General features: G+C 57.1%; 1 protein-coding gene across 2 annotated transcripts in view; it reads left to right on the top strand.

Annotated features, from left to right (window-relative positions):
• Positions 1–146: 146 nt before the first annotated feature.
• The window catches only part of TEX264 (testis expressed 264), a 37,438-nt gene continuing 26,205 nt past the window's right edge, over positions 147–11,379 (top strand). The window contains exons 1-4 of one of the 2 annotated variants that reach the window (XM_027886225.1): positions 147–216; positions 1,234–1,296; positions 2,460–2,751; positions 8,001–8,222. In XM_027886225.1, the coding sequence (XP_027742026.1) occupies positions 2,473–2,751; positions 8,001–8,222 (501 nt within the window). In that variant the 5' untranslated portion in view covers positions 147–216; positions 1,234–1,296; positions 2,460–2,472. Of the gene's footprint in view, positions 217–934; positions 1,095–1,233; positions 1,297–2,459; positions 2,752–8,000; positions 8,223–11,379 lie in introns of those variants that run through there. The other variant, XM_027886226.1, reaches the window with a different exon arrangement.

Genomic DNA, 11,379 nt, shown 5'->3' with positions numbered 1-11,379 from the left:
CCCGCCAGGGGGCGCGCTCTCTCGGGGCGTTGCCGCGGAGGGGGGCGCGAGCCTTCGGGGTGCCCGGCCCCGCCCCCTAAAGAAGCCACGCCCCAGTCCCCACACCTCGGCCCCGCCCCCCAGCGGCCCCGCCCCCGGTCCCGCGCGTACCGCCCCCTGGTGGCGGGGCGGGGCGGCGCCGGGATCGCTCCGGGCCGGCCGCACCGGGAGCCCCGGGTGAGAGCGCGGGGGGCGCCGGGACCCCGCCCGCCATCGCCGCGGCTCCGGAGCCGTGGGGCCCCGCGGGGCCGGGCCGGCAGCGCCGCGCCGGTCTCCCCCCAGGCCGCGGCCTGCTTGGCGCCGGGGGGGCGCGGGCCGGGTCCCTCACCGCCCCGGTGGTGGGCGCGGCGGCGGCTGCACCGGTGCCGGTGCGGAGGGCGCTGCCCGCGGGCAGGCGCGGCCCAGGGCTGCGGGTCCCGGCGGGCAGGCCGTGCTGCGGGGCCGCTTAGGGCAGAGCCTCCCCTCCGCCGGGCACGGGCAGCGGGGGGTGGACAGGGGCAGGGGCCGGGGGGCTCCGCTCCGCTGCCCGTGGGGAGGGCGGGGGGCAGCCGGCAGTGCCGGTGGGGAGCGAGCCACGGGAACCGGGAAGAACGGCCCAAAATATCCCGCTCTCCTCCGGGGCGGCTGCCATCAGGGCCCTGGGGCTGGGCGTGGGGCCGGCGGCTCGGGGGAGCCACCGGGGCCGTGATTGGAGGTGCCGGGTCTGTGTCGGTTACAGGGAGGAGCCGGGAAGCTGCGGAGCGCTGTGTGTGTGTCCCCGGGAGCGCCGTGTGTCCCCCCGGGAGCGCTGTGTGTGTGTGTGTGTGTGTCCCCGGGAGCGCTGTGTGTGTCCCCCCGCGAGCGGTGAGTCCCCCCCGGGAGCGCTCCGCTGCCAGGGCACCCGGGAGCAGTCCCGGTGCGGCTCAGGTGTCCCCGGGGACGGCCGGGCTAGGGTGGCTGCAGGACATCGTCCTCCTTCGCCGTCCCTTTCCCGTTTCCGTGTTTGTCGGTGTCCCGTGTGTTCAGCCGCAGAATTTTGGGAAGAAACCTTGGCCTGGGGGATCCTGCAGGAGCAGGTGCTCCTCGGGACACCCCTGCTCTGGGCAGCAGCTCCGAGGCCACCGGGCGCCTCTCGGCTGCTCTGCCGTGGCTGGTTTTGCTTTTGGTCTCGTGAGTCTGAGAGGAAGGAATGATACTTATTTTTTCCTGCCGCAGCGCCGAAGATCCTGCACCCCTGTGGATGCCGTGAAGTGTTTCTGAGCTGAGCTGGTGTTTCAGGTGAGTGGGGTCACGGTGTGAGACGATGCCAGGCCCAGGAGTGTGGCCGGTGCCAGGGCTTGGTTTTGCCATCCCCCTGCCTGCTCGGACCGAGCAGAGCGGAGCCGCCTGCGCTTCCTACCAGGATGTGGCTTTTCTCTTGCCATAAAGCTGAGCGAACAAGCAGCAGCCTCTGTGAATGACTCTTTGTGGACAAAGTGTGTTTATAAAACAGAGGTAAAGGTGAATTGTTTACTTCAGCGTTCGCTTCCAAACCTGTCTCCTGTGAAAGTCCCAGGGGAGTGTTGCAGCCAGTCCCTGTGGGCAGAGCTGTGTTTCAAGGGAGTATAAAACACAAACAACTCTCCTGAAATGGTTTGGGTTGCAACTCCCCAGAGTGGTTGCACTTGGTGGGTGAAAACAAGCAGGAGGCATTCACCCACCAGGCTGCTGTGTCCCACAGTCAGCCCAAGAGAAAAGATGCCAAACAAAACAGGAAGCCTTTGTTGGGGTTATAAAAACTCTTCTAGTTTAAAAAAAGCCATCTAAAAAGAGTACTGGTAATCCATTGCACCTGAGTGTGTTGGGGATGCTTTTTCTAGCTGGGTCTTCAGCTTTCTCTGAGCATCTCTGGGTACTTGGGTCTGGATACAGGGCTTAGTTCTGAACTGGTGTGGTCCTCATTTGAATCATTGAAGGAAGGCCTGGCCTTCCAGATTTACTGACAAAGATACTTCCCTGGTCACAGTGTTGGTCCTGGTATCTAAATGATAAATTATTTTACTGTGATCCCCTGATCCTTAGCCCCATCCTGTGTATCTGTTACCTGTTGGGTGATGCGGGCTCCCAGGGTAGTTTTTGGTCTCTCCTGGATGCAAAATTGGACTTGAGCAGTTCTGAGGAGATGGGGATGGTGCCTCTCTGTCCTCCCTCCATAACCACCTTATTCCCAAGAGGCACTGAAGCAGTATAATTTGTACCTGGTGACCAATTGGAACAGGCTGATGCAATATGGGACTAATATACAGGAGGCTTCTGGGGGGTTTCCACTCCTTTCAAGCCTCACACATCAGAGGAATTAAACGAGAGTGCATTTTACTGCGTATAAATAACTTCAGAAAGCAATTGCTTGCCCAAGTGCTGGCTTGACTGCCCTCCTTTTTCTCCTTTGCCCTTGCTGCCAGTGCATCAGGAACCATGGCACACCAGGTGTCCATCATGACCGACTGGGTGCTCCTGGGGCTGATCGCGGCGCTGGTCGTGCTGCTGCTGCTGACGGTCTTCGGCTTCGTCGTGTACTCGGGGCTCTTCACCGAGGTGGTTGTGAGCGCCGGCTCCCCCCCCGTCGGCACCATGACTCTGGCCTACAAGTTCAGGGTGGGCCCCTATGGAGAGTCCGGGCAGCTCTTCACGGACGGCTGCAGCATCTCCTCGAAGCTCTGCTCCATCGGTGTCTACTATGACAACCCTCACACGGTAAGGAATGCCCAGGGAGGCCACGGGCTCCCACAGTCAGCTCACGGGTTCTTAGCTTGAGGTGCTCCCAGATCACGTTTCGGACACTGGGGTTCACAAAGGTCTCCTAGGTCTGCAGAGGATGCTTTGTGAGGAAAGGGACCTGAAAGCAGATGGGTTTTTGGATAACCCTGACTGGAAGCCACTGGGCCAGCAAAGCTTGTCTTCTGATAGCCTCTGCTGTATAAGTTATCAGCAGGATAATGGAGCTGGTTGTGGAGCAGAGGGGAGTGTTTGTGACCCCAAGATGAGACATTCCTTGACAGATTCCTTGGCTGCTGGAAGTGCAGTCCTTTGGAACTTGCAGCTCTGTGGTTGAAAGCAAGTGGTCTCTTCAAGTCAGTCTATTCTCATCCATACTCCTTCTCTTGTTTCTAGTGCTCTCATGTGTTTTTGAGCTTCCCTATAGTTCTTCCATCTCCTGGGAATTGTTAGTGAAACCTCAGGTGCTGCGTGCTGAGGGCTCCTGTCTGATGAAACAGTTGCTCCATGATTCTCTCCGGGCTGAGAGGTGAGCAGAAAGCGTGCTGCCTGATGGCTGTCAGCCAGAGAGAAATACTCTGCTGGGAACAATCCCAGATCAGGAACAAACAGAAGGGCATCAGAACTCACCGGGGGGTGAGGATGGGTGACACGGGGGTTTCCAAATTATGGCATGTGGGCATTTGTCTGGGGCAGACAGCCTGGCTCCCCAGTAATTCTGCAGTAGCTAGCGTGACCGTGGAGGAATCTGTGGGGAGGAGGGATAACAGTGGCCAACAGCTGTGCATGTGTGCTTGGGCACGTGTGTTGCGTCTGGCACAGGGCATAGTGCTTGGGCTGATAGCTCTCACCCAGTGTTTCTGCTCTGGGAGTGGCCGACCCTGTTTTAGGAACCCTGTTTTGTGGCTTGCAAGATGGTGCTCCCAAGTGTTGGACCTGCTTCGAGGGAACTTGTCCATGAAAATGTAATGCTGAGAGAAGTGTGACAGGAAGATATTGGAGGTGAGAAAGCCTGAGCTTGGCTGTGCTCAGTGGAGCCTGGTGTGCTCAGCCACCTTGTATCTTTGTATCCTGTGACGGGCTCACTTATCTTTGCCTTCATGGGTCATGGGAGGCAGAGAAGACACTATGGTGCCTCTTCCTGGCCTGGGAAGGATGATGGCAAAGAGGACTCCTCCCGTAGGGATGAGCTGGGCCAACCAGGCATGCTTAGATCATTTTCTCTGAAAGAAGCGTCATGTCTGGAGTGGGAGCCATGGAGAGTGCCTGGTACGAGAGGACCCACTTGGTCAGCGTGGCCATTTCACCACCTCTGCTTTCTGTGCTTGTCCTTGAGTGAGGTCCTTGCCTGGAGCTGAGAACCCTGTCGTTGCTGTTTGTTCCCCCGTGGTCTCTGGGGATGGAGCAGGGCAGTCAATGCTGTTGGAAGGGTTCAGTGTCCACTCCTGGTGCTGTTGTGCTCCAGGGACCTGATATGGACACGCCTGTGGTTGCCCTGCAGACCTTCTGCTGGCACTGGGGCAAAGGCGTTGTGCCTTACCTCTTTGTTTGCCAAAGCCTGGGCCAGTGAAAGCCTGTACTGCTGAGACACCACAAATATCCTTATCCGTATCTGTGTAATGCTTGCCCTGGCTGGCACAGGGAATGCTTTACCTGGTAGCACCAGCTGAGGCTGGGAAGGAGTAACTCCTACCTGACTGTGAAACTTTGGGCTGTCTGTGCAGGATCAAGCTGCCTCCCCTTTCTGGTCCTGTCTTTTTTCACCTTTTCCTGCATCTGTTGCATCTCTGCCCTCATCCCTGTCGTTGGAGCAGAAAGTGGGGTTGTTGAACTTGTTTCATGTGACCATCCAGGGTTTTGAAAGCAGCTGTTTCTCCTTGTGGTGGGAGACTAACCTGCCCTCTAAGGCTTGGCAGGCAGCCCCACAGACCTTGCCCTTCTCTGATGGGCTGCCTTTGCTCATGACATTGGTGACATGGGCCTGAACCTTCTGCCTCTGTAGCCACTGATGTGGCTGGGACACAGAGGGGACATGCAGGATGTAACTGCAGTGCCTTTGGCTCTGCCTGGGGACAGGAGCCTCCTCTCACTTGCCATCCCTGAGCACAGTGTCACACCTGGGTGTGCTGGAGCACCTGTGGTGCTGGTGGGACCTTCCACGGGCTGATCTGTGGCTCCTGAATTGGTTCCCGCAGAGATTCATGTCTCACCAACAGGCAGGTCAGGCCAGGCAGGGTGCTGGGAGTGAGGATGTCTTTGGGCAGATGGCTGTCTTGCCTCTGGGCAGGTGAAGAAAGGGCCAGTTTTGGGTGGGTCACTTGGCTGGAGACTACAGTGCTCATACCTGGCGTGCTGGCTCAGGTGCATGTTATCCACTGAGTCATGGTGGCATGGCAGATGGTGTGCACTGCTGGCTTCTTATTCCTTGGAGGTTCAGCAGGGTGGGATCAGTCACCCAGACTGCCTTTCCCCTGGAAGGAAGATGTGACCTCCTCCTCTTCCTCCTCATTCTCAGCGTTCTCCTGACCTCAGTGGAGCACCCTTTGGCAGGGCTGGCCCGCCCAGAGCTGGCGACCCGCCGCGGATGTTGACTTGTCTCCAAAAATAGGCCTTTTGTCATCAGGCAGAATGTGCTGCCTGTGTCCTGAGGTGTCCCTGGCTGAGCGCCCGTGGGCCCTGCCCAGACAGCCGCCCCCAGCCCAGCTTTTGGCTCCTGGGGGGTTTGGTGCCCCCAGCACAGTGGCAGGAAGGTGCTACGGGGCAATTGCTGTGCTGGTGGACTCATGGTCAAAACAAGCTCTGCCCGAGAGAGAGGATGGGAATGCCAGAGCTGGAGAGCAGTGTCCACCTGCTGGGAGTGGGGCTGGGGCAGCCTATGGCCTGGAACGTGTGGGTCGCCTCAGGGTCATGCCAGGTCTCAGGGCAGCCACTGCCACCAGCATCCCTAGGTCTCCCTGCTGACTCCTGGCTCTCCAACATTCACACACAAGGACGCTGCCTGAGTGCTGCCAAACCGCTGCCAGCAATGTTTTATGTGTTTTAATGGACAAGATTAATATTAATTTGGACTTCTTTTTTTCCTTTTTCCTTTTTATTTAATATTTAGCAGCCCAGAGGACTTCTCCCTCCTTTTCTCACCTTTGGCAGGAACAGAAATAACTCCTCAGCAAGGACTGATGTGGCGGGCGGGTTTGTGCTTAGCTCCAGCCAAGCCCCTGCTCATGTAGAGCTGTAGGCACGTGCCAGGGCCTTTTGCCTGCAGTCCACGTGCTCAGCGACCAGCCTGTGCCCAAGTGTTGGAGGGATGAGGCCCAAATGCTCTCTGAATGCAGGAATGGGTTTTGCTCCTGTCGGCAAAGCTGCCAGATAGGTTAACTAATCATTTCCAGAACTGTGTCAGGATGCTCGGGGGAACAAAGGCTTTGATCAGCACCTGCCTACCGGAAAGATTTGTTAGGGGAAGGCTGGTTTTAAGTGGAGTATTTCCTTCCTTCCCTTGAGGTGGGCTTTGCCAGGCAGGGGAGAAGGCAAATCTGCCTTGCTGCTGCCCTTGGGAAAGTGCCTGTGGGGCTGCACAATATGAAAAAGAAAGGTAAAAGGAGAAGGGAGGAAGCGAATGCACCTGGTCCCAGTGGTGCTGCCTGCACCATCAGCTCCAGTCATGACAGTTGCTCTGGGGCTGGGATTGAACTGTCTTTGCTCAGGACATAAATGGAGATTGAATATTTAAAGGAATTTTACCTAGATTTCCCTTATCTCCTTGATTCACCTGGGCCTTTCCCCATGGATGCCTTTTACTGCTGCCTCTTGCTATCTTTGGGTTGGATCTACTTCTCTTTCCCTGCTCGGAGCATGGATGAGTGCTGGGCACAGCCGTGTCTGCAGCTCCCTCTTGCAGCGCAGGAGGGCAAGAGCGAGCCGTGAGGCGCGTCCTCAACCTCATGGATGCTGCTCCACAGGCTGCTTTCTTCCTTCCATTTACATCTGCTTGGGTTTCCCCTCCAGGATGATCCTGCCGTGTGACATGAAAAGGTGTTTAAGGGAAAGGCAGGGCAAGGAGTGCGGGGAGAGTAGTTACAGTGCAGGAGGAGGCGTTGGTGAGCTTTAGCACAGTGAAGTTAGGGATGAGACTGGGAAGCACAGAGCAGAGTTGCCCTTGTGGGAGTGCGTGGGAATGGGAAGTGGTAACACACTGGCCTTGTGTGCATCCTCTCTCTGCTTCACATTGTCCCTGCAAGAGCTCTGTGACAAGAGCTTTGTGCCTGTAGGTGGTATCAGGGGAGGTGGCTGGGTTCTCCTGTGCATGTTCCTGCCCAGTGACGTGGGTCAGCTTGAACTCAAGTGGTGGGACTCTGTTAAAAACCAGAAATGAAAGTTGTGACCTGGGTCAGCTTTGGTGTGGAGATGGCCCAAGTCCTTTGGGCCATGATTGTGATGGGAGCAGAGCCTTGAGCACCCCTGTTTCTGGGCTGGGAGCCCTGCACCCCTGGTCTTACTGGGAGGAATTCCCAAATTCGGAAAGAGAGCATGCTTTAGGTTCCACATGATGTTGGGGTCTAGGATAGAAGTGAATGTGTTTCTCTTCATGTTACTACGAACAGCTTGGTGGCTGCCTGCAAGTCTTACCTGCCTCAGTTTTCCCACCCCTATCAGTGCCATACTGAGTGTGCCTGCTTAGGAGGGACCCAGCAGCCTCTGGATTTCTCTCCAGCGTAGTGCCAGTGGCCCATGCTGGTTGGTGGCATGTCCAGGTGGCTGTCCAGTGACCTCCTTGGGGATGGGGTGGAAGCAAACTGGGCAAGTTGTAGTCACATCTCTCAGCCCCCTCCCCGAGTTTCAGGGTGTCCTGCAGATGGGGATGGTGGTGAGTGCGTCTCGGCAGTCGGGTCTCTGATGGGGAGTCGGGAGAGAACTTCCTGCAGTGACTGCCACTTGTGGCAGGTTTGGGTGAGCAGCTCGGTGGGGTTTAGTTCTCTGCTGCAACTCCCTCTGCCCTCCAAGGAGGGATGCAGCACCTTCCCCACTGGGCTGTGCACTTAACCTGGGAGAAATGCAGATGATTTAGGCCTGGATCAGCCTTGGTTGGGAGCAGACACCTGCTTTGGTGTGCTGGGCCATTGCATTTGCCTTGGTTCACAGTGATCTCCTTTCTCCATGCTCAGCAGGTTGAGGTTTTGGCCAGATTAAGCCTCTCCTTCCGACACTGTCTGCCTTTCCCCTTCCATCAGGTGTCTCCGGAGAAGTGCCGCTTTGCCATAGGCCGAATCCTGAGCGAGGGAGATGCAAAGCCGTCGGAAGAGCAGATCAAACGGTTCCAGAAGTACGGCTTTAAGATCTTCACCTTCCCTGCTCCCAGCCACGTGGTCATGGCGACCTTCCCGTTCACCACACCGCTGTCCATCCATCTGGCAGTGAACCGTGTCCACCCAGCCCTTGACACTTACATCAAGGTAAGCGAGTGTGGCGTGAGGAGCGTTGCATATGTTTGGTGGGCTGTCAGAGGCTTCTCTTCCTGACAGCTGATGTGGCTGCTCTGACATGCCATCTCTTGATGTCTTCCCTTGGGCACTACCATCAAGATCTCCTCCTTTTCCAATCTGGCAGGTAGTTCCCCAGTAGGGATGTCCTTCCATTCACTCTGTAGACGCAGGGGTGTCTTTTCTGCTGTTTTGTGTTTACGACAAGCAAGTTCTCATCTAATGACTTGCTGCTTTTCTCCTTAACACGGAGATAAAAGCTAATTTTCCCCTTGAGTCTCTTTCTTCTTGTTAGGATCTGGCAGGTATGTGCCCTTCGGTGTAATGCTTTGTGCCATGGAACTTCTGTTTTGAGTGCCAGCCTCACCAGTGGGGCAGCTGTCTTCTGCAGGGACAGGAGGAGAATTTAGAAACTTTCTGGCCTATGGGCTTATGAAAAGTTTGTTTCAAGTAATACATTGAAACTTGTGGCCATTGGCCCTGGCCGGGCAGCTGGCTGCTGTGAGCTGTGTTTGCCCTTGCCCCTGAGTGGAGCAGGTGGCCATCCCCACTGCTTCTGGTCTTTTTGAAGCCAGCTCTGCTGCCAGACCAGCTGTGGCAAGGGTGTTCCCAAGCAGCACATCTGGCTCAGACACCTCCAGATCCAGGCTTTCCAAAGAGCAAGGAAGGTCCTGGCCAGCTGGGTGATAGAGGGAAGGGACTGCCCTACCTGGTGTGGGAGGATTCTGTGGAGGGACCAGCGCTCAGCCCTTGGCTTATCTGACTGTCGAGTTCTGACGCTTTCGTTTGTTCGTGTTGAAACACACTATTTATAAACTTGCTTTTCCTGGCGAAACTCCCAGCCTTGTGGGGGAACCGTGTGAATCCCTCCAGCCTGCGCTGTGCTGCAGGATGGCTGCCTGGGCGCCAACCCTGGAACTTCATCCGGGGGTTCTTTGCCGGACCTGCCTGGCCGCCCTGGCCGCCGGCAGCTGCCCGCTGGTACCGGCAGAAGACGAGTAGGTGAGACCACCATCTCATGCCCCCCGTGCTGGGGAGCGGGTGGAGAGCAGAACCAGTTCCCCATTCCCATCCTCTGTGTCTCCCCCTGGAGCTGTGCCGGCTGTTTTGCTGCGGGGGGTGTCGGGCACTGCTGCCAGCCCTGCGGATGCGCGGGCGGGCATGGAGGGGGCTGGCGGGGGTGGGAGCATCAGGTTGGCTGCGGGAGCACTCGGCGACGCCGGGCTGACGCTGCCTTTCTTGGGGAAAGGTCCCGTCAGCGCATCTGTCGCATGAGGGATGGAATTGTTAAGAGCTAAAAAGGGAACCACGGGTTGTTCTGGGAGCACCTGGCAGCGTTTAATGGGAGCGGCCGAATTTGAGTTAAAATAACTGAAATCCTACGAAAATGCAGGACCCACGGCCGTGTGCAGAGGGAGGGGACGCATTTTGATCTCTGCCCCAGTCCCAGCAGCACGTGAGCCAGGGTGTGTGCTTGTGTCTGTCCAAATGTCCTGCAGCAGAGCATGGCCCCCTGCCCATCTGGCACCGACTGGGGGGACACAGGCAGGGGGCCAATGGGATTGCCATGCCAGGTAGAGCAGGGGGCAGTGGGCTGCACTGTGGGGATGCCCTGCCTTTCTCCACTGTGAAGTCAAGGCATGGAGGACTCTGGAGGCCATTTGCAGCCATGCCAGGAGCATCCCTGCCACTTCTCCTGCATTGCTGCTGCTTCTCCCTCGGGCTGGACTGCCTGCACCCCTGGGGCTGTGCCGGCACTTCCCGGGGCGGAGGGATGGGGAGGGAGGGGGGAAACTTTCATGGAAACAGGTGACCTGTGCCCGCTTGGTGGTGGGAATGGGGGTTGCCATGGAGACAGCTTCTCCAAATAGCATCCTTCATCCCACCCCCAGAGCCCGGCTCCCTTAAGCAACCCGAGACAGCAGCGAGACAGAGATTTGCTTTATTTATTTATTTCATGCTGTGCCTGCTTTGAGAAGGGCGCTGCTAATGAGAGCCGGGGCTCAGGCCTCCCTGGTGCGGGTCCCTCCACTGTCCTCCCCTCCCAGCAACCCCAGGGAGAAAGAGAGTGGGATGGCAAAAGCCAGGAGGCATGAAAGGGGACTCAGTGGCAGAGATGAAACGCTGGCTCCCATGGAGAGAGAGGGAATTAGCTGAAGTGGAGGGAGGATGACATGGCTGCCTAGTCATAGAAAGGAGGTGTGAGAGAGCAGGGGATGGAGAAGAAACTGGAGGAGGGAGGGAGAGGGGTGGAATGTGAGGAGTGAGGGTGGAGAAGGCTTTGGAGATGCTGAAAAATACAGAAGAGGAACGAGAGGAGAATTGGGCTGGAGGGGAGCTGTGTGGGGCGAAGGAGCTGAGGGTTTGGGGTCCAGCTGAGGGAACGGGACGGTGAGAGACAGTGAGGAAATCTGGGGCCAGAGCTGGAGGAAGCCCCACCACAGCTGACTCTCCAGTGGCATTCCCACGGCATCCCCTGAGGTTAACTTAGGGACATCTAGTCCCAAAGGCTGGTGGACATGGAGGAGGAATGTGGCTCCCTCTGGACTCACTGGTGCTGAGCGGAAGTTACTGGGAATGCCTGTGTTTCCTGAGCAGTGAGGGTGCAGTGGTGGCGGCTTTCAGCAGGCTGGGCTTTGTGTTTCTGCTGCTGCTTCAGAGGGATAGGGAAAATTAAAAATAAAATTTATAACAATAATTAAAAACAAGAAATAGGGTGACAGAGTCTCCTTTCATAAGGGATGGAAGGGAGATGAGCTGGCTGGAGCAGGATGTATTGTCCATATTCCCCCCACCTCCCCCCCTGGCTCTTGTGGGGCTTGGGAGCTGGCATTTCCATGTGCAGGCACAGCTGTCAGGATCTGTGGGGAAATGGCTGTAGCCATCCCTGGCAGGTAAGAGGACATCCTTCCCTTGGGATGGCAGGTTTGCAGCAGCTTGCTAGCTAGAATCGCCTTTGGGGAGACCCAGGAGAGCCTGCTGGCTTGTCACTCTGAGTGCGGGTTATTTAAGGCATAGACTGGGGTTATTGAGTGTCCCTTGAAAGCATTTCTTCCCTAAAAACTCCTGCTGATGCCTCTCCCTGTCTCCAAGTAGGTATACCCTGCTTTCCTTGGGGGGGTACACTCCT

This window comes from Empidonax traillii, unplaced genomic scaffold, assembly GCF_003031625.1.
Source record: "Empidonax traillii isolate 1590-97213 ecotype Southwest subspecies unplaced genomic scaffold, ASM303162v1 scaffold182:size1009393, whole genome shotgun sequence".
Taxonomy (NCBI): Eukaryota; Metazoa; Chordata; class Aves; order Passeriformes; family Tyrannidae; genus Empidonax; species Empidonax traillii.
This window is presented reverse-complemented; position numbering and strand designations above follow the sequence as displayed.